This window comes from Debaryomyces fabryi, assembly GCF_001447935.2.
Source record: "Debaryomyces fabryi strain CBS 789 chromosome Unknown contig00029, whole genome shotgun sequence".
NCBI lineage: Eukaryota > Fungi > Ascomycota > Pichiomycetes > Serinales > Debaryomycetaceae > Debaryomyces > Debaryomyces fabryi.
Window position 1 is genome coordinate 1 of NW_015385455.1, and position 24961 is coordinate 24961.

At 36.4% G+C, this 24961-nt stretch overlaps 16 protein-coding genes across 16 annotated transcripts; 13 read left to right on the forward strand and 3 right to left on the reverse strand.

Moving 5' to 3' along the window:
* Positions 1-347: 347 nt before the first annotated feature.
* VPS21 (Rab family GTPase) lies at positions 348-1013 on the forward strand (the record flags this gene model as incomplete). The annotated part of the gene is made up of 1 exon (XM_015610707.1): positions 348-1013. One exon carries the CDS (start codon positions 348-350, stop codon positions 1011-1013), a length of 666 nt encoding a protein of 221 aa, XP_015468421.1.
* A 256-nt stretch (positions 1014-1269) lies between these two features.
* AC631_01878 (uncharacterized protein) lies at positions 1270-2184 on the forward strand (the record flags this gene model as incomplete). The annotated part of the gene is made up of 1 exon (XM_015610708.1): positions 1270-2184. The coding sequence occupies one exon, from the start codon at positions 1270-1272 to the stop codon at positions 2182-2184; it is 915 nt and encodes a 304-aa protein (XP_015468422.1).
* A 402-nt stretch (positions 2185-2586) lies between these two features.
* Positions 2587-3534, forward strand: PTP1 (tyrosine protein phosphatase; the record flags this gene model as incomplete). The annotated part of the gene is made up of 1 exon (XM_015610709.1): positions 2587-3534. One exon carries the CDS (start codon positions 2587-2589, stop codon positions 3532-3534), a length of 948 nt encoding a protein of 315 aa, XP_015468423.1.
* Positions 3535-3780: 246 nt separating this feature from the next.
* AC631_01880 (KH domain-containing protein) lies at positions 3781-4941 on the forward strand (the record flags this gene model as incomplete). The annotated part of the gene is made up of 1 exon (XM_015610710.1): positions 3781-4941. The coding sequence occupies one exon, from the start codon at positions 3781-3783 to the stop codon at positions 4939-4941; it is 1161 nt and encodes a 386-aa protein (XP_015468424.1).
* A 350-nt stretch (positions 4942-5291) lies between these two features.
* Positions 5292-7133, forward strand: SSB1 (Hsp70 family ATPase; the record flags this gene model as incomplete). Its single annotated transcript, XM_015610711.1, has 1 exon — positions 5292-7133. One exon carries the CDS (start codon positions 5292-5294, stop codon positions 7131-7133), a length of 1842 nt encoding a protein of 613 aa, XP_015468425.1.
* Positions 7134-7293: 160 nt separating this feature from the next.
* On the reverse strand, positions 7294-8565 carry RIO2 (protein kinase; the record flags this gene model as incomplete). The annotated part of the gene is made up of 1 exon (XM_015610712.1): positions 7294-8565. One exon carries the CDS (start codon positions 8563-8565, stop codon positions 7294-7296), a length of 1272 nt encoding a protein of 423 aa, XP_015468426.1.
* A 179-nt stretch (positions 8566-8744) lies between these two features.
* AC631_01883 (uncharacterized protein) lies at positions 8745-10247 on the forward strand (the record flags this gene model as incomplete). Its single annotated transcript, XM_015610713.1, has 1 exon — positions 8745-10247. One exon carries the CDS (start codon positions 8745-8747, stop codon positions 10245-10247), a length of 1503 nt encoding a protein of 500 aa, XP_015468427.1.
* Positions 10248-10371: 124 nt separating this feature from the next.
* Positions 10372-13173, reverse strand: DCP2 (decapping enzyme complex catalytic subunit; the record flags this gene model as incomplete). Its single annotated transcript, XM_015610714.1, has 1 exon — positions 10372-13173. One exon carries the CDS (start codon positions 13171-13173, stop codon positions 10372-10374), a length of 2802 nt encoding a protein of 933 aa, XP_015468428.1.
* A 235-nt stretch (positions 13174-13408) lies between these two features.
* AC631_01885 (uncharacterized protein) lies at positions 13409-14269 on the forward strand (the record flags this gene model as incomplete). Its single annotated transcript, XM_015610715.1, has 1 exon — positions 13409-14269. One exon carries the CDS (start codon positions 13409-13411, stop codon positions 14267-14269), a length of 861 nt encoding a protein of 286 aa, XP_015468429.1.
* Positions 14270-15389: 1120 nt separating this feature from the next.
* AC631_01886 (uncharacterized protein) lies at positions 15390-15749 on the forward strand (the record flags this gene model as incomplete). The annotated part of the gene is made up of 1 exon (XM_015610716.1): positions 15390-15749. One exon carries the CDS (start codon positions 15390-15392, stop codon positions 15747-15749), a length of 360 nt encoding a protein of 119 aa, XP_015468430.1.
* A 449-nt stretch (positions 15750-16198) lies between these two features.
* On the forward strand, positions 16199-16555 carry RPS20 (40S ribosomal protein uS10; the record flags this gene model as incomplete). Its single annotated transcript, XM_015610717.1, has 1 exon — positions 16199-16555. The coding sequence occupies one exon, from the start codon at positions 16199-16201 to the stop codon at positions 16553-16555; it is 357 nt and encodes a 118-aa protein (XP_015468431.1).
* A 518-nt stretch (positions 16556-17073) lies between these two features.
* PTC5 (type 2C protein phosphatase) lies at positions 17074-18852 on the forward strand (the record flags this gene model as incomplete). The annotated part of the gene is made up of 1 exon (XM_015610718.1): positions 17074-18852. The coding sequence occupies one exon, from the start codon at positions 17074-17076 to the stop codon at positions 18850-18852; it is 1779 nt and encodes a 592-aa protein (XP_015468432.1).
* Positions 18853-19073: 221 nt separating this feature from the next.
* AC631_01889 (uncharacterized protein) lies at positions 19074-21422 on the forward strand (the record flags this gene model as incomplete). Its single annotated transcript, XM_015610719.1, has 1 exon — positions 19074-21422. The coding sequence occupies one exon, from the start codon at positions 19074-19076 to the stop codon at positions 21420-21422; it is 2349 nt and encodes a 782-aa protein (XP_015468433.1).
* Positions 21423-21630: 208 nt separating this feature from the next.
* Positions 21631-22806, forward strand: AC631_01890 (uncharacterized protein; the record flags this gene model as incomplete). Its single annotated transcript, XM_015610720.1, has 1 exon — positions 21631-22806. The coding sequence occupies one exon, from the start codon at positions 21631-21633 to the stop codon at positions 22804-22806; it is 1176 nt and encodes a 391-aa protein (XP_015468434.1).
* A 108-nt stretch (positions 22807-22914) lies between these two features.
* Positions 22915-23856, reverse strand: AC631_01891 (uncharacterized protein; the record flags this gene model as incomplete). Its single annotated transcript, XM_015610721.1, has 1 exon — positions 22915-23856. The coding sequence occupies one exon, from the start codon at positions 23854-23856 to the stop codon at positions 22915-22917; it is 942 nt and encodes a 313-aa protein (XP_015468435.1).
* Positions 23857-24098: 242 nt separating this feature from the next.
* On the forward strand, positions 24099-24725 carry AC631_01892 (uncharacterized protein; the record flags this gene model as incomplete). Its single annotated transcript, XM_015610722.1, has 1 exon — positions 24099-24725. One exon carries the CDS (start codon positions 24099-24101, stop codon positions 24723-24725), a length of 627 nt encoding a protein of 208 aa, XP_015468436.1.
* Between the last annotated feature and the right edge of the window lie 236 nt (positions 24726-24961).

Sequence of the window (24961 nt, forward strand, 5' to 3'; positions counted from 1 at the left end):
TTGAAACCTCATATTCCAGTGACATAAGATCCTTAGGTACTTATATTTATAAATGTGAGTATTGGGTTTGTACTAAACCATCTTTATGATTACTACGATACTGTTCATACCTATATATTCCAAATCATTATAATCCATAGGTCTTTGTAGTAACTAGATATAAAGGTCGTGTATATACCGATTAAATAAAAGATTAGATAAATGAGTTGAAGGCAATGATTAGGATAGTCAGTATTGTTCTTTATCGTATTCGATTCTTTTATTTGTGTATTATAGAACAATATACATCATTTGTTTGATATTAAACTCGGTTATTAAGTCGTGATTGTTAAGGAATAAATATTTAAATGAGTTTCCCAAATCCCCCTACGTCCGTTAAGTTAGTTTTATTAGGCGAAGCAGCCGTTGGTAAATCATCTTTGGTGTTAAGATTCGTTAGCAATGATTTCCAAGAGAATAAGGAGCCTACTATAGGAGCTGCATTTTTGACTCAAAAATGTACCATTGGTGATCGTACCATTAAATATGAGATATGGGATACCGCAGGACAAGAGAGATTTCAATCATTAGCCCCTATGTATTACAGAAACGCACAAGCAGCATTAGTTGTTTACGATATCACTAAACCAGCATCATTTATCAAAGCGAGACATTGGGTGAAGGAATTACACGAACAGGCCTCTAAAGACATAACGATTGCTTTAGTTGGTAACAAGTATGATTTAGCAGAAAATGACAATGAAAATGAAGAAAGTTTGAGGAAAGTTAGCATTGAAGAAGGTAAAAACCTTGCTGAGGAAGAAGGATTATTATTCTTTGAAACCAGTGCAAAATCCTCATATAATGTTAATGATGTGTTCATCGGAATAGGTAATAAGATTCCTGATACAAGTGCTAGCCAAGGTACTTCTTCGGGATTAAATGTCAATGGACAGTCTAATAACGAAGGGAGAATTGATTTGAGTGCTGGATCGAATAACAATCGTGGTGGTGCTGATGCATGTGCTTGTTAGTCCATTTTTTAAATACGGTATAGATTGTACGTCATTGCAATGTGATTATATTTTATTCTATGTATTTTCTTTTATTTAATAATTATATCTTGACAATGAATGAACTAACAGTTGTAGATTTATTTATATGACTATAAAATGGCTCCAACAAAGTCATAGAATCAATGCACAATGCGCACTGAATTACCGAAGGATTTACGTCAAATTTAATTCACATTCCTAATAACTGTCAATGCTAAAACTGTTTTTAGGAAGAATGACTGTATTAAAAGTTGCTTACATCCCAGAACACTTCTCGACACCATTGTTCTTTGCTGAGCAAGAAAAATATTATGCTTCTAAAAACTTAGAAATCGAATTCACCCCAGTCCCGGAGGGTACTGGACGTTTAATTGCATTGCTCAATTCTAATGAAGTTGATATTGCCATTGGTTTAACAGAAGGTTTTGTTGCTGATATCGCAAAGGGTAACGAGGCATATAAGGTGGCAGCGACTTATGTCCAATCCCCATTGTGTTGGGCAATTAGTACAGGATACAACAGAGAGGACATTACTAAACCGGAAGACTTGGCTGGTAAAAAAATTGGAGTTTCGAGGATCGGCTCAGGTTCCTATATCATGAGTTTTGTATTAGGCCTCCAATTGAAGTTCCCTTCTCCATTCTTTAGCGACCATCCAACCTGTTCAAACTTTAAGAATTTACGTGAATCTGTCAACCACACATACGAGGACAAGAGCAAATTTAGCGATGCATTTATGTGGGAACATTTCACCTCTAAGAAATACTACGACAACAAAGAGATTAAAAAAATTGGAGAAATTTACACACCATGGCCATCGTGGGTTATTACTGTGCGTGACAGCGTATTGAAGAACAACTACGAAGACATCAAGAACTTTACTGATTGTGTAAACAAGGGTGTTAAGCATTTCCTTGAAAACCCAGATAAGGCTTCTTCCTACATTGCTACTAACTTGGATTACTCTGAAGAAGATGCAAAAGCCTGGTTAAAAACCGTCAAATTCAACGAATCCTTGGGTCAAAGCGAAATCGACTGGGAAGCAGTAGTCAACAACACGTCTAAAGTATTAAAGACTGCTGGTGTTTTGACTGAAAGCGATGAAGTTATTCAAAACAGATTAGAAAATGGTGTTATCAAAAAGTTATGATTCGATAAGTATGTCTAATGTCTTAGATATCTTCTGATAGATGCTGAATAATATACGTGTATTGATATTTGTCAATGGTAGATTGAATCTCTTAAAAATGTATTGTGAGAAATAATTTTTTGACATCATTAGGTTCTTCTTGTCCACCTTTGATGACAATAAGGTTGTCTATAGAGCAAGAACCCATTTTTAAGAATAAGCTAATAAAACCCCATAGGCAATATTTTGCAATTGTAACCCATATGGATCACATGATTTGATTCTTCTATTGTCAAAGTTGATCTATACATATATATAACACCCTATTTTATATTCCTATTTTATAGCAATTACCATTTGGAAGTTGTTTTATTATATAATTTGTACGCCATTAAGTTCCCAGTATTGATTAAGCTCAAGAAAATGACTGTTCCGCTGTTTTTGAAATTGCCGATACCAGATCAGCGAATGAATTTTAGTACGCATAACGCAGTTGAATCAGAAAGAATAAGTGAAGCATTAAACTCTCCAGAAAAGTCCGTTTGGTCCATAAGTGATGCCATAAGTCGTAAGAGTGTGCAAAGAAATAGATATTCGAACGTTTTTCCATGGAATAAGTCTAGGGTTAAATTGCCGGTTGAACAAGGACATTCAGACTACATCAATGCATCATACATAAGTATGGGTAATAAGGTTGGTTATATAGCAGCACAGGGGCCACTTGACGATACAATACATCATTTTTGGTCTATGTGTTATAATGAGTCAGAGAAACAGAAAAATGATACTGTGATCATCGCGATGGTGACACCTTTAACGGAAGGTGGCATGAAGAAATGTTCTCAGTACTGGCCAACCAAATCCAATCCCGTATTGAATGTCACGACATTGTTGCAAAATGATGGTATAGAAATACCTGGCTTATCAATCCACTATTTATCTGAAACATACATAGAAAAGGGTGATTACTTGTTGACTGAAATGGAGCTAAGATCTAAAACACTGGTGAAAAAAGTCTACCATTTCTACTACTACAAATGGGCTGATGCAAGAGTTCCGCCGTCTGTTGATCCATTAATATCCTTGTCGCAAGAAATAAGAGCTTTGAAAAAATCTGTTACAAATGAACCGGTTCCTATCATACACTGTTCTGCTGGTGTAGGACGTACAGGGACATTTATAGCTTTGGACCAGCTATTTCATGAATTGACTCCTGATATTCTTGATCCCGCAAATGACAAGTTCGATCCAATTGAAGCGATTGTCACTCAATTGCGTAATGAAAGAATGATGATGGTCCAAACTGTATATCAATATTGCTTTCTCTACGATACTATGAAAGAGGTATACTCTAAAAGAATTCAGACTTAACTGAATTTACTATCATATTAGGTAATAAATTGTGATGAGTTTAATAGATCAAAATAATCTCCTAGATAAATAACGCGCTACTTGGCTGCAATAATATGTTTATAAATATATACATATCCAGTAAAACAACGATTTTCATAACTTATTATAGATTACAGGTCAAATTTTCTCCTTTAACATCATAGGGGTGGCCTTCATAAATATTAGTTCTAAGTAATTGTTGATCTTTTGGGTTGAAATGCAAATATGCTGTTACAGCCTACTCCGATTGGAAGCAGTGATAGTGCATATGGTCCAGAATCTACATCAGACTTGATATTCATTGAAAATGAATCCAGGTCATTTAATCGCTTATCCAGCCCGAGAATTGGAGAAAGCCAGGAGTATTATGGTGAAGATTATTTAGACGCCGATGACGAGTGGATCTTCAGTTCGCTTTACTTATACAACACTTTTTGGATAAAATATGCAGAGATTAAAAACAGCTACACTTACGGAAAGAGTTCTGGGGAATCTAGTTTAATAAGTATCGACAGACTACACGATGCAACAGGTCATGATGATCTTCTGAAAGAGATAAGAGTACGAATTTGTTCGAAACAAATCCTTCAGTTCATGTTAGAACTAAATAAAAATTATGAGGCAGAAATATTTTTGGAGCATTCCAACACATATGCAAACACAAACAGTGCTTGGATCATGTGTAAGAAGCTATGTGTCGATGAATGGATGATTAGTTTTGCCCCAATCAAGAACAAAAATATGAGGCACATAATCTCCACCTTGGCTCGATTGCATTTTGAATCAGCACAGTGCATAGACCTTTTCGTCACCAAAACTAAAGTACCACAAATAGAAACATACATCTGCAAAATATCTCCAAACCTATCATGCTTGGATCAATTTACTTTCAGTGGTGATGTGATTCGCATCCGTCCCATCTATCCCCCTAACCCCAACCACCCCACTGAAAGCGACATCACTGAGTCTGTTCGTCAACTCTTAGACGTCATGGATTCACACTATAGTGACATTACCATACATGGTCCCCTCTATGACTATCCCCTGTGTCCTAGATCCATTGCCAACATTACTACCACTCTCCGCAAAAAAATCAAGGTAAGCGAAATACCCCAACCTACAGATATCATTCGCAAGGTCCTTCTGCTAAAAAAGCACGAAGTAAGCTTTCTAATGGGTTTTCAGGGCACTAGAATCAATAGTATTAGAAGATCTTCTTCATGTGTCATTAAAGTTTTACCATTTTCAACTACAATGGATGCAACATTTATTCCTATAAAGAATTCGCCCCAAGACCTAATGATTTGCGGCACACCTGCAAACGTACAATATAGTATAAACCTCATCCAAAATTATCTCATAGACTACAGAAATAATAATTCCTAGACCTCGACTGCTACTACTAGTGCCATTGCATGATGATGTTCCATCGGCATGGCCCTAGGGGGATCATATCAGGCTCGACCCTTCCATTACATACGCTAGAAGACATCAGGCACGGTTGCGGGTAACCCAGTCATCTCAGTACATCTGGGAATGTGCGCAGTTTTCAGTACTTACTTTATTAGTTCATTAAATGTGATTTTTGCAGTTTAATGAGAAGACCTAAACAAAGTGAAAAATTTTGCTGGGTGAAAAATTTTCTCGTACATCTGAGGTTTAAATATTTTATTTTCAAATTATTGAATTCTTCTTTTGTTCGTTTATACAACAACTTAATTTAATTTTAATTAAAAATGGCTGAAGGTGTTTTTCCAGGTGCTATCGGTATCGATTTAGGTACTACTTACTCTTGTGTCGCTACTTACGACTCTGCAGTTGAAATTATTGCCAATGAACAAGGTAACCGTGTTACTCCATCTTTCGTTGCTTTCACTAACGAAGAAAGATTAATTGGTGATGCTGCTAAGAATCAAGCCGCTTTAAACCCAAAGAACACTGTTTTCGATGCTAAGCGTTTAATCGGTCGTGCTTTCGATGACGAATCTGTCCAAAAGGATCTTAAGACCTGGCCATTCAAGGTTATCGACTCTAACGGTAACCCACAAATTGAAGTTGAATACTTGGAAGAAACCAAGACCTTCTCTCCTCAAGAAATTTCTGCTATGGTTTTAACCAAGATGAAGGAAATTGCTGAAGCTAAGATCGGTAAGGCTGTCGAAAAGGCTGTTGTCACCGTCCCAGCTTATTTCAACGACGCCCAACGTCAAGCTACCAAGGATGCTGGTGCCATCGCTGGTTTAAACGTTTTACGTATCATTAACGAACCAACCGCCGCTGCTATTGCTTACGGTTTAGGTGCTGGTAAGTCCGAAAAGGAAAGACACGTTTTAATTTTCGATTTAGGTGGTGGTACTTTCGATGTTTCCTTATTAAACATTACTGGTGGTGTTTTCACCGTTAAGGCTACTGCTGGTGACACTCACTTAGGTGGTCAAGATTTCGATACCAACTTGTTAGACTTCTTCAAGGCTGACTTCAAGAAGAAGACTGGTTTAGATATCTCCGGTGACGCCAGAGCTTTAAGAAGATTAAGAACTGCTTGTGAACGTGCTAAGAGAACCTTATCTTCTGTTACCCAAACTACCGTTGAAGTTGACTCCTTATTTGAAGGTGAAGATTTCTCCGCTAACCTTACCAGAGCTAGATTCGAAGACATCAACTCTGCTTTATTCAAGTCTACTTTAGACCCAGTTGAACAAGTCATGAAGGATGCTAAGATCTCCAAGGCCAGCGTTGACGAAGTTGTCTTAGTTGGTGGTTCTACCAGAATTCCAAAGGTCCAAAAATTATTGTCTGACTTCTTCGAAGGTAAGCAATTAGAAAAGTCTATTAACCCAGATGAAGCTGTTGCTTACGGTGCTGCTGTCCAAGGTGCTATCTTAACTGGTCAATCCACCTCTGATGACACTAAAGATTTATTATTATTAGATGTCATTCCATTATCTTTAGGTGTTGCTATGCAAGGTAACGTTTTCGCTCCAGTTGTCCCAAGAAACACTACTGTTCCAACCATCAAGAGAAGAACTTTCACCACTGTTGCTGACCACCAAACCACTGTTCAATTCCCAGTCTACCAAGGTGAACGTGTTAACTGTACCGAAAACACTTTATTAGGTGAATTCGACTTAAAGAACATCCCACCAATGCAAGCTGGTGAACCAGTCTTAGAATCTATTTTCGAAGTTGATGCCAATGGTATCTTAAAGGTCACCGCCGTTGAAAAATCTACTGGTCGTTCCGCTAACATTACCATTTCTAACTCTATTGGTAGATTATCATCTGATGAAATTGAAAAGATGATTGAAGACGCTGAAAAATTCAAGTCCTCTGATGATGCTTTCGCTAAGAGACACGAACAAAAGCAAAAATTAGAAGCTTACGTTGCCTCTGTTGAATCCACTGTCACTGACCCAGTCTTATCTGCTAAATTAAAGAAATCTGCTAAGGACAAGATCGAAGTTGCTTTATCTGATGCTTTAGCCGCTTTAGAATTAGAAGAATCATCTGCTGATGACTACAGAAAGGCTGAATTAGCCTTAAAACGTGCCGTCACCAAAGGTATGTCCACCCGTTAAGTAATTAAATAATTAATATTTTGTTGTATAAATTTTTCATTTTTGTTTATTATTCTTCGGGGACTCAATAAATATCATTATGTTTGTTTAAGAACTATCTGTAAAAGTAATTTAATTTGTAAATACATATTTATTCTATTATACACTTCTTAAATTTCAGTTATTCATCCAAGATATAGTTTCCCAATTTATCCATTTTTAACTGTTTAACACCACTGGATAAGGCTTCAATGATTTGCTCGTCCTCCTCCTCATCATCTTTAAGCTCTTCTTCACTTTCGTATTCTTCTATGCTATCTTCAGTTTCTTCATCTTGTTCATAATCAGAGTCTATTTCAGAGCGATCATCTTCTTCCTCTTCTTCATCTTCTACATTGATTCTCATTCCCAGGACAGCTGCTTCTAAATCTTTATCTTCTCTGTTCCCAGTTCTCTTTCTAGCGTATCCAGAAGCCTGAACTTCGACATCTAAACTCTTTACCCTAGAAACATCTCTCTTGAAATTTGGATAAGCATATTTATATCCATCACCATAACCTTCCGTATCAAACATGGTCGGATCGTGTTCAGGTTCATACCTAAATTTCTTCAGAAAGAAAGATTTTATGCTTGCAACGTCTCTATCAAAGTAGACTTTGGCATCCGTATGGTCGATAGAAACACATTGCGGGAAATCGATAACAACAAAGTCAAATTCATGCTTAGAAGCATCTTCTTTGTCACGTATAATAATATTGAATTCATTAAAATCACAATGAATTAACCCGTGGTTAGCAAGCTTTACGATAAAGTTCATTAAATCAGAATATAACCTCTTGAAATTATCGTGTTTACGTAAATGCTTCATTGGTATACCTTTGATCCATTCCATCATTACCGTATGTCTAGAATAATCAAATGGTTGTGGAACTGAAAACCCATTATCGTATAATATAACCATAAACTCAAACTCTTTGTTGGCAGCTAAGCGTGATAAATACATCCAGTTGGATGACTGTCTATTTCTTAAATAATCACGATTATTCTTCACAGTTGTAAATGAAGTTCTTCCTAACCTATGGATTTTCAACACTTTCTGTTTCCCATCTGTATCACTCACTGAATAAATATCAGACTCTTTACCCACACCAATTATGCTACCAACCGAATATAACGTATTCCTATTTAACATTGATTTCAATGCCAAATAATCGTACCCATTATAGGTAAGTCTAAAACCATCATACTTAGCATTTCTTAATCTTGATACCAACTTCAATTTGGCTAAATCTCCAATTGCTCTATTCGTTCCCGATGGTGACTTCAATCCACCAATGGAATGGATCATTTGTGTAGGAACTAACTCATGATTACGAGACCCTTGCTCAATAGCTTGAAGAACTCTAAAGTCATCAGCGGTAAGATACCGCATATGGGAAGTATCAAGCTTCATTATAACTATGGATTATCTATTCTAAGTAGTTTGTGGCTCAATATCAACTTGATCTGAAATATTTCCAAGCTCATCTTAAAAAAATGATAGTCGTGGTTCGCGGTCCCGTGAGAGTTGATACGATCAACATAAAGATTATAGTATAGAGATAAGAAATACTATTTCAATTCCCATGACGAATGCTAAGATCAAGAAATAGAAGTAAAAGGGTGAAACGATATGGAATTAAAAAGAACAGACAATTGTTAAAAAAGGTTCAAAAGGATGATAGCTGGGCATCAAAATCAACATTCGGCAAAGATCTCCTGAAGATCGGTATCAAGAACGATCTTTTTAAAGACTCAAGCTCAAGCACTACTTACCCTTGGATAAGATTGGCACCATTACTGGAATACAATATAGCTAAAGTTTCTAGGTCAGGAAAGGGGATCCCATCGCTCAAGCTGATTTGTTCTAGAAAGATAGCAGAAAATGCAGATTCGTTGGAATCCTCGTATTTGGATACAGCATCCTGGATGGTTTGGCGACAGGTATGGGAAGAGATACTTTTATTGCGCAATGATTCTCCTCGTGTCTTCAATATTTTTGCTGGCAAATTTTTCTTGCTGGATGGGTTTAAATGCCATACATTATCGTTACCATTGGACATTAATGTGGGATCATCAAATTGGGAGAAAGTTCTAAAGGCTAGAAATGAAGGAATATCTTCTGTGATAATTCCACGAACTAGAAACCACCGGGTTGAAAATCTATTTTCTAACATTAACGTACTAGAAATAATAAAATTTATACACAAGTTATCATATCGGCCATGGGTTATACTTGATGCGTCTTTGATGACACGGAAATATGATAGAGAAGAGCATCTCAAACTTTTCAGTATTACAGATTTAGTTGCATTAGATTTGTCAAACAGTCAAATAGTGGATGATCATTTTCTATATAACATGTCTGTTAGTATCAGTAAGGATGGAAAGTTATCGAAGTTAACTATTTTAAAAATCAATAATTGTCCCAATGTTACAAGTAATGGAATTCAGTACTTACTCCATCTTGCAAATGATCCAGATGCTAGATGTTCCCTTTCGTATATTGAGTCTGATGTGAAAATATCCTCTTCCAATTTTGCTACCAAACTTCAGAACATTAAAAGTGAACAACCTAATTTCATAGATGGTACAAGATGGTTTGAACTAGGGGATGACCAAGAATCTAAACCGATAAAAAAATTTCCTTTGGCACTTAAGCTTCACTGCCTTTATAAAAATTACTCAAGCAGAATTACCAAAGACCCAACCGCATCAGACTTTCCTCAGTATACAACAAATTCCACGGATTACTTGTTTCTGGTTAGAAATAATATTGTCTTAGATATAATGGTTCATGATAAGGTTTTTAATTCAGATGAAGATGATGTTCAAAAATTAAAGGAGATCTGGGATACAAGGATTCACTTTCGAAACCTGAAGCCACAATCCAAAATATGTTGTTATGTCATTGATAATAAATGTGAGTTTCTGGTTAAACTGCCAAACTTCGAAAAGCATGTATATAATAAGAAGGATGATTCTGTTATGTTTAGAGCAAGTGAGAAAAAAACCCCATTGAGATCTATCTCAAAGCATAAGAGACGGAAGCCTGTTGCTAGAAAAGTTGATGCGAACCAGTTCTTTGATATGTAACTATTGTGCCGCATTAGAATAAAAGTTGCTTAAACATGCATTGGGTGCTAATAAACTAAATATTTATATATGTAATGCAAATAGATATAAACATTTAATGTTTCATAATGCATAAAGTTCGCTCTCACGACCTGCCTCCTTTAAGCAAGTCAAGCAAAGTACGAGCTGATGAGGCTTGCCCATCAGCGGGACGTGATTTTGGACTACTTGCATCATCTTTAGAAGGTGGTTGTATTGGATTTGATACCACTGGTTGAGATTGCAAAGTACCAAACTGTGCTCCCTCAATTTCATCTAGAGTTAATGCACTTGGTGGCTGTGGTGTTTGTGCCTTAGGTGAAGGTTGGTAACTCAGCTGTACAGGAGGTTTTTTCCCAAGTAAACTCAATAAACTTGCCGAAGCAGGGTTTGAGCTGTTATGCGATGGAGCAGTAGATGGGGAATCGACCTGCGAGTTTATAGGGAAACCAGAATTCGAATTTTCGAATGGTGAAAATGCAGTCCTCTCAGCTGCTGAGTTTGGAGAAAAATATCCCGGTGAAGGTTGATGATTCGTTGGAGGGGGACCGTAAATGGAACCAAAGTCCGTGGGGTTCGGAGAATAACTATAATCTTTAGGTATGTCTTGATTTACTTCATTCTTGTTCTGGTTTTTTCCACCATTTAAAATATCTAATAACAGCCTTCCATCATTTACATTGTTTTTATTCTGATGTGTCTCTTGAACTTTATTTATAGTTAGAGAAGGTTCTTGTGGTGAAGCATCAGCTTTACCTAATATGTCATTTAAACTTTCACCTGGTTTGAGAAGTCTAATCTTATTCTTCTTAGCCTCAGGTACAGACTTCTCTGTACGAATATTTTTAATTTCACTTATATTATTGGACGAATTTTGAGGGGTTTCATATATATCCTCATCATCACTTTCGATGTCAAAATTATGACTTGCTCCATTGTGAACGTGTCCCTGGTGAGATTGGTATTCGTCAAAATTTTCAAAGTCTTCAAAATCCTCGAAATCTTCAAAATCTTCTGGTTCTGGGCTTGAATTTACTTCACAATTTTTCTCGCCATTGATAGATTGTGGTTGATCTTTAACGTTTTCCTTTTGTTCAAAATCATTGTTAGGTTTCAGGTTAATTAAACCTAATAGTTCCTTGGCCGTCGTCCTATTCGTTATATTCTGGTCAAGCTGTTTTTTATTACCCTTCAACAATTCCAATATTTCATTAGATTGACCACGATTGGTATCTTCTGTATCCTTTTTGGGTTCATCTTTGGGCTTGCTACCAAGCATTTTCAAGATATCAGCAGAGGCAGAGTTATTAGATGACATTAATTCAGATCCTGCATCAGTTGGCCTTTTCAAAAGTGTCAACTTTTTACCTGGTTCAACTTTCGTACGATTAGTTTTCTCATCTGAACCCATCAACGATTCCTCTAATTCATTTGAAGCTTTATGTGCATTAACAAAATCATGATCGTATCCATTAGATGATCCATTTTTGCTTTTACCTTTAGGATTGTTATGAATACTTTCGGTATCTTGAGCATCATCAGTTGCAGTTGTTTTATCTTTATTGAACAAACTCAATAAATGTTGTGCTTTAGATCGATTACTAACTTGGTCATTGGCTCTAGTTTCATCAGACATCCTGATGTTTTCCTCTTCCTTATTTCTTGGTTTATTTAATATAGACAAAAATTCCTTTGAATTGACACCTGATGGCCTTCTGTTGGCGATAGAGGTTGGTTTTTGTAAAGACTGAGGATTAGGTTGTTGGTTTATATAATCACTAGATAAGGAATCTTGTTGCCTTGGAATTTGTTGAGCCTGTGGGGGAATAGGTTGATAGTGTGGTTGGGGTTTTACAGGCGACATATTCATAGGATTAAATGCATTCGGAGGCATCTGTGGGACAAAAAACGGTTGATTTGGAATAGGATAAGCCTGGGGTTGAATAGGTTGATTGTTAAAGAAAGGAAACAGTTTATGCAAATGTTGAGGAAGATTCATTTGAATAATTTGATCATACGCAGCTGGCATAGTTTGGGTGTTATTACCCATATGAGTGTCTCTTGGAGCAACACCCTGCAAAATATTCAACAATTCTCTACCCGCGTCTAAGTTTTCTTGCTTTGGTTGGTTAATTCCAAGAAGAGATTTCAACTTGATTTCGGCCTGCAACATTAACTCCTCCTCGTTCAAAACACCCTTATTTTTATTAATCCATCTGAGCATGGGCTTCAAAATTGCAGAAACAATAAAGAAGTTATTTGGATTTGATCTTGATTTCTTTTGTATGCTCTTCATGTCATGCCACTGGATTTTGGATATTTCATTCCTAGCGAGCGGTTGAAAGTTGTAATCTTCAGGCACGTTTTTAATCAAGTAAATTTTGTAATTTTTGCCCTTAATTGTTCTCTCTATCACATCATTCTCATTAATGAGATCCCTCGCATTGAATCCTGTCTCTTCTTCAGCTTCTCTCACTGCACAATCTATATCGGATTCGTCTTTGGATATCTTGCCTCTTGGAAATGACCACGCATTCGACTCTGTTCCCTTTACCAAAACTACTTTTGTTAAATCCTTATTGAATAATGCAACACCTCTAACCGGAATCGTCGACTTATACTTACCAAACCGCGATATAGCGTCCGCAGGATCTCCCCATTTCCAAATTAATGGGCACTTCTTCAAGAGTTTCGTAGCAAAACTCTTCATCTTCATACTAGGTAATAATGGATTTAACTGTCTGACAAAATCTGTATAAAACCATTGTGCTTCTTCTATTTGGAAAAACACTCTTTCTATTGATGATAAATCTTCATCGGGTACATTCACTAAGAACCTCACAAGTAAGTCTTCTAGAACTAGGTCAACGGATTGATTAGCCAACCCATCGGTTAATTGAATAGACATTGTTTCAAGACTTGATTTCAACTAATATAGATTGTTTATAATTAGCATTAACTATTTGATTAGATGTCTATTCAACATAATCTACTAGAAAACATATATCCAATCTGCTGTGAACGTATAAAAGTGCGGGTAACCTTTGAGCCAGAAAGAGTAGCGATATCAATTTCACCTTATATATCTAAAGTATGGTATATATCCGGCCAAGCTAAGGAAAGAATAGGATTGAAGAGCGGTGATGATTAAGGTTCAGACAAGAGCATTCGCACAAGTATCCAGGTTGCTTGATATAAAAACACCAAGGTTTACTCAAACACTTAAAGAAACAAGTAAGCCCGCCTTAACCAAATCACATCTGATTACGAGACCATTTGGGTTGGATTCAGCTATAATGATCAACCAGGCAGGCCACGGAATGACTGGTCTTGTTTCAAACAAAATGTTTGGATCAGATGCTAAAGAAAGAAGACAAAAGCAGTTGGACTACGAAATAACACATTCTCCATTCTATGAGTCTAAGTCGTTTACCAATACCAATGGGAAGATCTTCACGCCTCCGGTGTCATTTTTCAAGCGTGAAAAATCAAAGTATTTTCCTAATTTTGTTGGCACTACAGTGGAAGGTAAAGATCAAAGCTTGTTCGGATTGTTAGAGGGCAAAGTGAGTATTGTGCGGTTATATTCCACTGTGTCGGGCGAAAGGTGTTCGGAGACATATTTCAATGTAGAAGGACAGAATTACTTAACATCTGGTTATAGTGCCTTTGAAACAGAGCACCCAATGTCTCAAATCATAGATATAAACATTCCTCAGAACTTGTTGAAGGGCCTTCTCGTTAGATTATCCAGAGGAAGCATTAAAAGATCAATTCCTAAACAACGTCACAACAAGTATTTTGTAGTTTCAGACAAGTTATTCCTGTTTGATATCAGACAGAAAATTATGTGTGATAATATGTGCTCTGGTTATATATACGTTCTTGACCATCAGGGACATATTAGATGGGCCACTAGTGGATATGCTGATGAAGCAGAGCTCAAGTTGATGTGGAAGTGTGTTAGGGGCCTCGAGAAGGAGTTAAAGTCCTTGTCAATTTAGTCTTGCATATATTTTGTACATAGATAAACACTACAAAAAACATGAATTCCGTATTCACCCTTTCGTAGTTCATTGCATGTGAACCCAATGACGTGAACAAGGGCTGTGATTGTTCTCGGTATCAGCATTAATAACGCAAAACCATTCTGTAATCCTCTGTATCAACTTTTATAGAACAGCACCTTTCAAAACCAAATTATTTACGATCTGTACGAGTATACTTAACTTAAATTTATTATTTGAGAGGCGAATGGGTTCACAAAATACTATATTTAATAAAATGACCGGATTCTTCGATCGTATATTGGTGTGTAAACGCAACGTTCAACTAATGCTGCAAAATTAGAGCAAATGCGAATACATGCACCTTTATGTTTAGGCTAAAATTAACACAGCAAACAAGCTGGGAGGCAAAGGAGAAATCTATATTTAACGTAACAAAGGTTATTTCATTGATAAGATTGTATCCCGCCGTATTAAAAAAATGGGGGATATTTTGCTTCATGTAATTGTTTTCTGAGCCTCTATTTACAATTGTTTATGTTAGGTCCCTGCATTCTACATCTTCAGCTTATTTTTGTACAGCCTTTACACTTCCAAAAGATTGGTCATACTTCAGCTCTTCACTTCTAGAAAGATATCATCATGCCATCCAAGTACGTCATATATAAGTTAGCCTGTTAAATTTATCACTTGTATGTCGTATGAGTAAACACGTAGTATCAACACCATACTGTAGTAAAAGCCAATGCAAAGTGGCAGATGCTTATGATGATACAAGTGAAAATATTCCCTCATATCTTAGTTCCAGATTTGTTAAATCTTAATGTTGCGTAAATGCTGAAGTAGTATAATGTGTGCAATATTTATAGAATTCTGCAAATCTGGGTCTAAATAGATAAAAAAAGTATTTTTGTTCTAACTTATTTTTTGGTCTTGGGTAAACACAAGCATCTAAAATTAATGAATGATATGAACATACCCTCTTTTTTAATACGAAAGAGTTACATTGACAAACTGTAGAATGCATTAACGCTTCTCTTCATTTACTATAAAAAGGTAGAATTTTCAAGTCTATTATCTGTTTCAACTTGTAGGTATTAAATCCACTTGAGATAAAATGAAATTCGTATCTATTGTTACTATTGCTGCTATTGCCTTAACTGTCTTCGCTGAGGCAGACAATTTTGAACTCGACAGTGATGGTCTTGACGAGCGCAATGACCAACTTGGCGACGATGCTGAAAATGTTGCAAGGGCCCCTAATTCTTATAGGAATTGCAACAGATATTGTAAGGATGCTTACGACTATGGTAGAAAGTACGAACATAGAAACAACTGGAAAAAATACCTCTGTACTAATGACTTCCGTGGTAAACTTGATCGCTGCAAGAACGGCTGCGACAGGAAATATTATAACCAGCACTGGAGCCGCTATATTGAGCCTTACTACCACAAGAGATGCGATAGGCGTACATAAGACAGTTCTGTTAGTATTTAGGCGTTTATAATTGTCCAAGTTTTATGTTTTTTATGCAAGTTTTATGGTTTATTTCCAATGACGGATGCAAAATCCTCGTTGTAGTATAATGTAGGAGTCTTCACAGATACTGATAACCATTTTAATTATAAGTTGGAATCAGGAAAAACGGTATCTTGTCTGATAGTTTCAATTGCTGAAGTTCTCATTGCTTTGAAAGAATAGCCACATACTCTTCTATGTCTTCATATGCCACCATATTGATCCTTGACGGAACCATTAATACCAAATAATAGGGCTGCAACCCTTTTGTACAACACACGACTTTAATGAAATTTTTTTTTTTTGTGCGCTTTCTCATGCTCTAGTGTAGGAATTTTTCAACCCATGCGATGAAAACTATACTTAATTCCTTTTGAAATCTAACAACGTCGAACAATACCGTCAAAATGTCAGCTCCAATCAACAAGGAAAAGGTTCAAGATCAAGAACAAGAAATTCTTAAAATCAGAATTACTTTAACTTCTACCAAAGTTAAGCAATTAGAAAACGTTTCTGCTAACATCATCAGAAATGCCGTTCAAAACAAAATCGTTAAGAAGGGACCAGTTAGAATGCCAACCAAGGTTTTAAAGATCACCACCAGAAAGGCTCCAAATGGTGAAGGTTCTAAGACCTGGGATACCTACGAAATGAGAATCCACAAGCGTGTCATTGACTTACAAGCTGAAGCTTCTATTGTCAAGAAGATCACCCAAATCACCATCGAACCAGGTGTGGATGTCGAAGTCACCATTGCTGCTTAAGCAGACTGGCGACTTTAACTTGCGGTTTCCAGCTGGCAGAATGGTGCCTGTGGTGCGCAAACGATAGTGGGGATCTGGAAAGTATATATTGTGGGATGTGAGAGGTTGCCATGGACTTAGTCTATGGGTGGTCTTGACTTCGGGGACATTGTATCCAAGTGCTCTAGGCGTGCCGTGTGTTTTAGGTAACGCACAGACGTTGTGGTGTTGCTATCAGGATTTGGTACGATAAATCGTTTGTATATTATATGTAGCGTCTGCTAGTTTGTATATTTACTCAAAAATACATTTGTCGGTTTAATTCTAATAGTTCTACTGTATCTAATGTTCTGTAAGCGGGATTTACGACTTGTTCGTAGTAGCTGATACTACTAAGTCTGCCATACTTAAGAATCTTCTCCGGCGATTTTGTGTAATTTGGTCTTGTCTAATCAAGTTCATGCTCAAAGCAATTTATAATTAAAGGGTTACAGAGGTAATCTATCTAATTGATTCATAAAACATAACTGATATATAATATGGTTTTTATACTAGCAGTTAGACCTAGGCTACTTTACATAGCCAACAGACAAATACAAAATAACAAGCGATTAATATCATCCAGTACCCAAAAACTCCTCCAATCATCTAGTACATTATCAAATGCATCGAAAGTAAACAGACAGGTGACCGACAAGACAAATAAGCTCTTTAAGAAGAGACACGTTGCATTGGTATCGGGAATTATAATTATTGGGTCATATATTTCGTTCAATCAGTCGAATTATTATAATTTGGATACGGTTCCACCAGTTGGTGGGGGTAGAGGTGCTTCCGGGATCAGTCCTAAACTTTTCCCACCATCGAATAACACGGTGATTGGGGATGACTCGAGATACTTTTCTACGTCCACAAACTCCATGCATCAAAAGAATAGCATTGGTAACCAGCAACAAAAACAAGGAGTGTTTTTGTTGAATGACGAACAAGTCAGCAAGAAGTTGAGACAATTCGAAGAAAGTTATTCTGTTAATAGAGGTAAGGGTGTTACAAGATATGATATCTGCCAGTTGCCTTCTAACTCGCCTATCGAGGATGATCGGGCAGAAGAGATTGTACAAGTGCCTATCTTGCAGGATAACAACATCAAGACTTCCACTGATTGGATGTTTTTCGGTGTCTTTGATGGACACGGTGGCTGGACTACTAGTAGCAAGTTGAGAGACCAATTGATTAGCTACATTGTGCATGAGTTGGGAACTATTTTCAAGCCAACAAATGAAGATAACTTGCGATACGTTCCTAATGGTGCTACGATCGACCAGGCGATCAAGAATGGGTTTTTGAAGTTGGACCATGAAGTTGTCAATAAGAACATGGAAAAATTATTGAACGATAATAATAAGGCCAAGGCGGCAGAATTGTTGATGCCAGCATTGTCAGGATCGTGTGCGTTATTATCATTCTATGATACGAATTCCAAGTTATTAAAGGTGGCCGTTACTGGGGATTCCAGAGCATTGCTTGGTTCATTTAAAGATAACCATTGGACTGTCAGACAATTAAGTATTGACCAAACCGGTTCAAATCCAACAGAAGTTGCTCGTATCATCAGTGAACATCCCGACGAGCCTAACGTGGTGAGAAATGGAAGGGTTTTGGGTACTTTAGAGCCTACCAGGGCTTTTGGTGATTGTCGCTACAAATTACCTGCATCAATTCAGGAAAGAATTTATAAGCAGTTTTTCGGCAGAAGACTTCCAAACAATCTTAAATCACCCCCTTACGTTACCGCAGAGCCAGTCATAACTACCACCAAGATTAACCCCGAAAACAATGATTTCTTGGTGATGGCATCCGATGGTTTGTACGAAATGCTCTCAAATGAAGAAATTATTGGCCTTGTGGTTAAGTGGATGGAAAAAGAAAAAATGGTTAAGCCTCAAAAGTCATTCTGGAATTACTTTGGATCAACAGAGAATAAATTACCGGAGGTGGCTGATATCACTAATGATAAGTCTTCAAAACAACCATTTAGAAAGAATAAGCAATCTGGTGGATATGGAGGTTTCTTGTTAGAAGATAGAAACGTTTCAACTCATTTGATTAGAAATGCCTTGTCTAACGGCGGTTCAAGGGAACAAACATCTATGTTAATATCTATTCCCAACCCTGTCTCAAGACGTTATAGAGATGATTTAACTGTCACCGTCGTTTTCTTTGGCAAGGATCCAAGAGGAGAAAATGAAGCTGGAAAATTAGAAATAAATGCTGATGCTACCGCAGGTGGTATCGATTCAGCTAAACCTAAATTATAAATAACTAGCAATATTAGAGTTGATTTATATATACCCACTGTTTATACTGTACATTATAGCATTCCTAATATAAGTAGGATTATTTTTGATGGCTTTCTACTTGTAGTTGCAATTTTTGATTTTCGCTCCACGACTAAATAAATTAGCATTTTATGAAATATCATTTTCCACAGCTTTCATAGAGTGGTTTAATTCAGTATAATTCTTTGAAGTGAAGTATTATGACTGACTCTATAGATATAGAAGAAGTAGGAACAATGCCTGATACATATAATAACATAAGGGACCCTTATACAAAAACAAAATTTATAGAGCAAGAACCATCCAAGGAAGATATAAATCAAGAGATCTCAGATGAATTATTAACTCCTTCGAACCAGTTATCTTGGGACTTGTTAGATTTGGTTCAATCTTTGCCACAAGTAAACCAAAACAAACTCTATGATGGATTGCTAAACGTGCCAAATCCTATTAGTAGGACATCCTTTAGATTTAAACGGTCAGGCATCGCAGGTACAATTGATGGGTATAAAGAGGAATTGCGTCTTTCCGAATTAGATAATGCAAATTCTAGCAACTCATTATCCGTCAATAGGAAATTTACGTCTAAAAATGATGCTTTGAGAGGTAAATCGACATTCTTGCCGTTTCAACCCGGTGGTTTGTTGGACAAGAAATCGATGATTAATGCAGCAAAGGATGAATCAGCATTTTTGCATAGAAACGAGATGGGGTTATTTGATATACCTCAAGGTCTATCTAGGGGTTTAAATATACTGGATTCAACAGTTCTGGATGATAATATTGCCAGTTTAGAACAAATTAAAGAAACTCAAGATTCTCAACCCGAAGAATTAATATCTGAAGGAAAGAATTTTATAGAATCAAATAATCTTTTAGAACAAGATTCCAAATCCGATAACCGTCTTCCTTTTGAATCAGAAGATATAGATGGTATCGTACCACTGGATTATGCATATATGAAACAGTCGATTGACCAAGCGCCAGAACAAAAGAAAAGTTGGGCTCATGTCGTTGATTTAGATCACAAATTAGAAAACTTCAGAGACGTCATTCCAAACATGGCTCGGGAATGGCCGTTTGAGCTTGATACTTTCCAGCAAGAAGCTGTATATCATTTGGAACAAGGAGATTCAGTTTTCGTTGCAGCCCATACATCAGCCGGTAAAACAGTTGTTGCTGAATATGCAATTGCAATGGCTACTAGAAATATGACCAAGGCTATTTACACTTCACCAATTAAAGCATTATCAAACCAAAAGTTCAGAGACTTCAAAGAAACTTTTAAGGACATAGATGTTGGTTTGATTACCGGAGATGTTCAAATAAATCCGGAAGCCAATTGTCTTATTATGACAACTGAGATTTTGAGGTCTATGTTATATAGAGGAGCTGATCTTATCCGTGATGTGGAATTTGTTATTTTCGATGAAGTTCACTATGTGAACGATATTGATCGTGGTGTTGTCTGGGAAGAGGTAATTATTATGTTACCAGATCATGTGAAATACATTCTTTTATCAGCAACTGTTCCTAATACGTACGAGTTTGCAAATTGGGTTGGTAGGACAAAACAGAAAGATATATACGTTATTTCAACGCCTAAAAGACCAGTTCCATTAGAAATATTCATATGGGCAAAAGATAAATTATTCAAAGCTATTGATGCCAATAGAAAGTTTTCAGATATTGAGTTTAAAAAGCATAAAGAAATTTTAGAAAAGGGAAATAAAAAGGAACCTCCCAATGTCACAATGGGAGCAGGTAGTCGTGGTGGACGTGGAGGAACCGCCAGGGGTGGTAATAGAGGTGGAGGTCAAGTAGCAAATAGAGGTAGAGGCAACTTTCTGGGCGGAAGAGGTGGATTGACTAGAGACGGGCCAAATAAAAATACATGGGTCTCGCTTGTGCAATACATGAAACAACACAACTTATTACCTGCTGTGATTTTTGTATTTTCAAAGAAGAAGTGTGAAGAATTTGCTGACACATTGAGCAATGTAGACTTCTGTAATGCAAGAGAAAAATCAGAAGTACATATGTTCATTGACAGAGCAGTTTCCAGATTAAAGAAGGAAGACCGTGAATTACCACAAATAATTAAAATCAGAGACTTCTTAAGTAGAGGTATTGCAGTTCATCATGGTGGATTATTACCTATTGTCAAAGAATGTATTGAAATATTGTTTGCCAAATCTTTGGTAAAAGTATTATTTGCTACAGAAACATTCGCAATGGGGTTGAATTTGCCCACGAGAACTGTTGTTTTCAACACATATAGAAAGCATGATGGCAGAGGGTTTAGAAACTTGTTACCTGGTGAATTTACACAGATGTCTGGAAGAGCAGGTAGAAGAGGTTTGGATGACACAGGAACGGTTATTGTTATGTCTTTCAATGAACCCTTATCGCCTACTGATTTCAAGGATGTAACTCTAGGTACTCCGACAAAGTTGCTGTCTCAATTCAGATTGACGTATAATATGATTCTAAACCTCTTGAGAATTGAAGCATTACGGGTTGAAGAGATGATCCAAGCACTCATTTAGTGAAAATTCAACACAGACTTTACTCCCAGAACATGAAGTCACTGTTAAGCGTTTATCCGAAGAGTTAAAAGGAACTAAGTTAGAGGATTGTTCTATATGTAATTTGAAAAATATAGAAGAAACCTACAATTTATTAGCTGACTATGAAGATTTGTATGGAAAAATCGTGGAAGAGATCCAGAAGCTGCCAATAGTCAGGAATACTTTGATGAGAGTTGGTCGTCTTCTTTGCTTTAGGGATAAAAATGATATTTTAAGAGTAGGTTTCCTCATTAGGTCCAATGTGTCTGATAATGCTTTGTTAGTGTTAACCTTCGATCTTGGTGAAGAATATGAGAAGGATAGTGCTGCTTATAAATTGCCTTGGATTCCACATTCTTATTATCTCAGCCATTTTATGAAGAAAATGGTCTATTCTGGATCTTTAAGAGTAGAATCTGTTCCTTACAATAATATAGGTTTTATTGGCCGCTATTTTTTGAAAGCTAATATTAAAAGTATATTGCAGAATGATTCAAAAATTATTGCTGAAGCTGTGGAACAGATTCAAATTTTATTGAAATTCCAAAATAAGTGGGACGAAGTTGGATTTTACCAAGCCACACAATTATCCTTACATGAGCTTTTGGAAAAGAAGGCACCAATTCTCGAGAGAATCCACGAACTAGAGTCTTTCGAGTGTAAGAATTTCAAGGTTCATTACCAGCAAATGCACAGACAGGATGAAATTAAATCTGAAATAAGTACATTACAACGGTTAATCTCTGATGAAAATTTGGAATTGTTACCAGATTACGAGCAGCGTTTGAATGTTTTGCAGTCATTAGGATTTATTGATAAGAATCAAAATGTAGTTCTTAAGGGTCGTGTTGCTTGTGAGGTTAATTCAGGTTGGGAATTAATTATAACTGAACTAGTCTTAGATAATTTCTTAGGTGACTTTGAGCCAGAAGAAATTGTTGCTTTGCTTTCTTGTTTCGTATATGAAGGGAAAACGAATGAAGAAGAAGAGCCTCCTATTACTCCTAGATTGGAAAAAGGAAAGACTAGAATTCTTGCTATCGCAGAAAAATTAATGAAGGTTTACGCAGAAAATCAAGTTCTACTTACTTCAGAAGAGGAAGAGTTTTTAGAGAGGAAGAGATTCGCGTTAGTGAATGTTGTATATGAATGGGCTAGAGGATTGTCTTTCAATGAAATCATGCAAATGAGTGTTGAAGCAGAAGGTACTATTGTGAGAGTAATCACCAGATTAGATGAAATATGCCGTGAAGTTAAAAGTGCTGCATTAATTGTTGGTGATTCTACTTTGCATTCAAAAATGTCAGAAGCACAAGAAAAGATTAAGCGGGATATTGTTTTTTGTGCATCGCTTTATCTTTAGTTCATAGATCACTTTTATATATCACAGAATATTATTTTTTCGACAATATATTATACACTATAAATACAGATAAATTCTATGAAGCTTTTTATATACAATTAACCTAAATCAGGTTCTTAGCTTTGTTAATGTTTCGGTAGCAAGAGACACCAAGCCTGTCCTTCCGTTGATAATTTTGCCATAAACTACCTTTTTCAACACATCTTCCTTATTGAATTTCACCGATAATAATCCTATCATAGTATAAAAGCTTCCTATTGAGGTGGCATCCTGAATTTTCACTTTTCTCTTCTTATTCATTTCAGACGAGTGAATCATACCACACCTCATGGTTCCTTGATAAGGAAGTATGCAATCGTAAATAAAATTACGTTTCATGAATAAAGGTATTATTTCCCTATCGTCATTAAATAGGTTCATTGTTTGCTCCAAGCTGTCAGACGGAAGCGAAAGATATTTTTCGTCAGCAAAGATGGTACTGAGTCCAAGGTGAAGATCAAATATAGCCTTTCCAATATTGCGGAGCTTTTCTGTTGTATATTCTTCACCTTCTATTAAATTTGGAAATAATTGCTCACCGGTTGAATTATTTGATATTTTATCCGTCTTGGATACATTATTTTTACCTCGTTGTTCGAAGATTAAGGGAAAATTTGAAAGACCACATAGTATGCTAAGCTTTTCTTTTAATGACAATGGAAATTCATCCCCCACGAACTGCTGAATATGTTCCGTTCTAGGAGCTATCCTAGACTCGAAATCCTTATCCACGTCTAAAACTTCTAGAATTCTCGTATTTCCCAGTCCCTTTCGATCCAAATATTCAGATTCAAATTCGGAAGCTGCTCTTCTATAGAAAGACGGCTTCAGTCCTTCATAAGGAATTTTCTTGTATGAATTTATTCTAGTATTCTCCTTGTATAAATCTCGACTCAGAATAAGCGCCGAATCAACAAAATTACGCCCAGCTTCATTACTTGTATATGACAAAAGAGCTTTACTCGCTGTTCTTATTCTGACTTGAAATCCTCTATTTGTTTTCGAGAGCATGAATTTTATATTATTCTTTGCATTTATATTGACATGTGTTATGTTGTAAAGATTCAAGGATAAAATCACAATTTACGTTACTAAAGTATAATATACAATCTATAGGGTTTACTAAGTGTATCTTATAATAGGCTAATATTGAAAATAAAAAAATAGTTGGGTAACGTGATCTATCAATATTTTTATTTCATCAGATGGGACATATTTAATAGAAGAGTAATTACGATAGGAATATATATAGAATGTCTTCTAAGTCCGGATCATCAGCTTCGAAGAAGAAAGCAGCGTCGACTCCAACTTCAGAGTCGTCAACAAAAAAAGTGAAAATACCGAAGAATTATATTGTTAGGCCATCAACCACCAATTCAGCGAAGTCATCGAATAAAGTATATATCAATGGTGAGATATTACAAGCATTGGAAATTGCAAGTGGATCAATGGTGTACATTTCAAAGGTATCTGGAGGTGAAGCAGGTATTTTGGGAACAATATATGCTGATAATGATATTATAGATAAGAACATTATTGGAGTCTCGACGAGTTTGAGGTGCTTAGGAGGACTTTTGCTTGGTGACCGAATTCAAATCGATAAATACGAAAGCCAGCCTGAGTATGCCAGTTCAATGGATATTTGGATTCAGAGCGATCTGGATGACAGTGTGAAAGTCGAAGGGAAAGTTTCGAAGGCAGTCGAGAAGTTATTCAATGAAATAGGTATAGTGTTTCCAGGCCTCAAATTAACCAATGTCAGTATACCAAAAATGATATCGATAATGATGAAGAAAACAGTAAAATTATTTGTACAATTAAGATTACTGATATACTGGGCAAGGAATCTTTGGAAGATTCACTCAATAAATTGTCTATAAATGAAGAGAGAGAAAGTGAGATTAGTAATTCTCTGACAGTCTCCACTCCATATATCTTTAACAAGGGTAAAACTCAGATAAATTCTTCTTCTATTAGAGAACCTTTGCGTTCAAAGTATCCTCAATTACCACAACCCGTGGGATACTCTCAGGTAGGAGGTCTTTCTAAACCAATTGCACTCCTCCAGTCCACTATTGAACTTCCATTGCATAACCCAACTTTATTTTCCGATTTT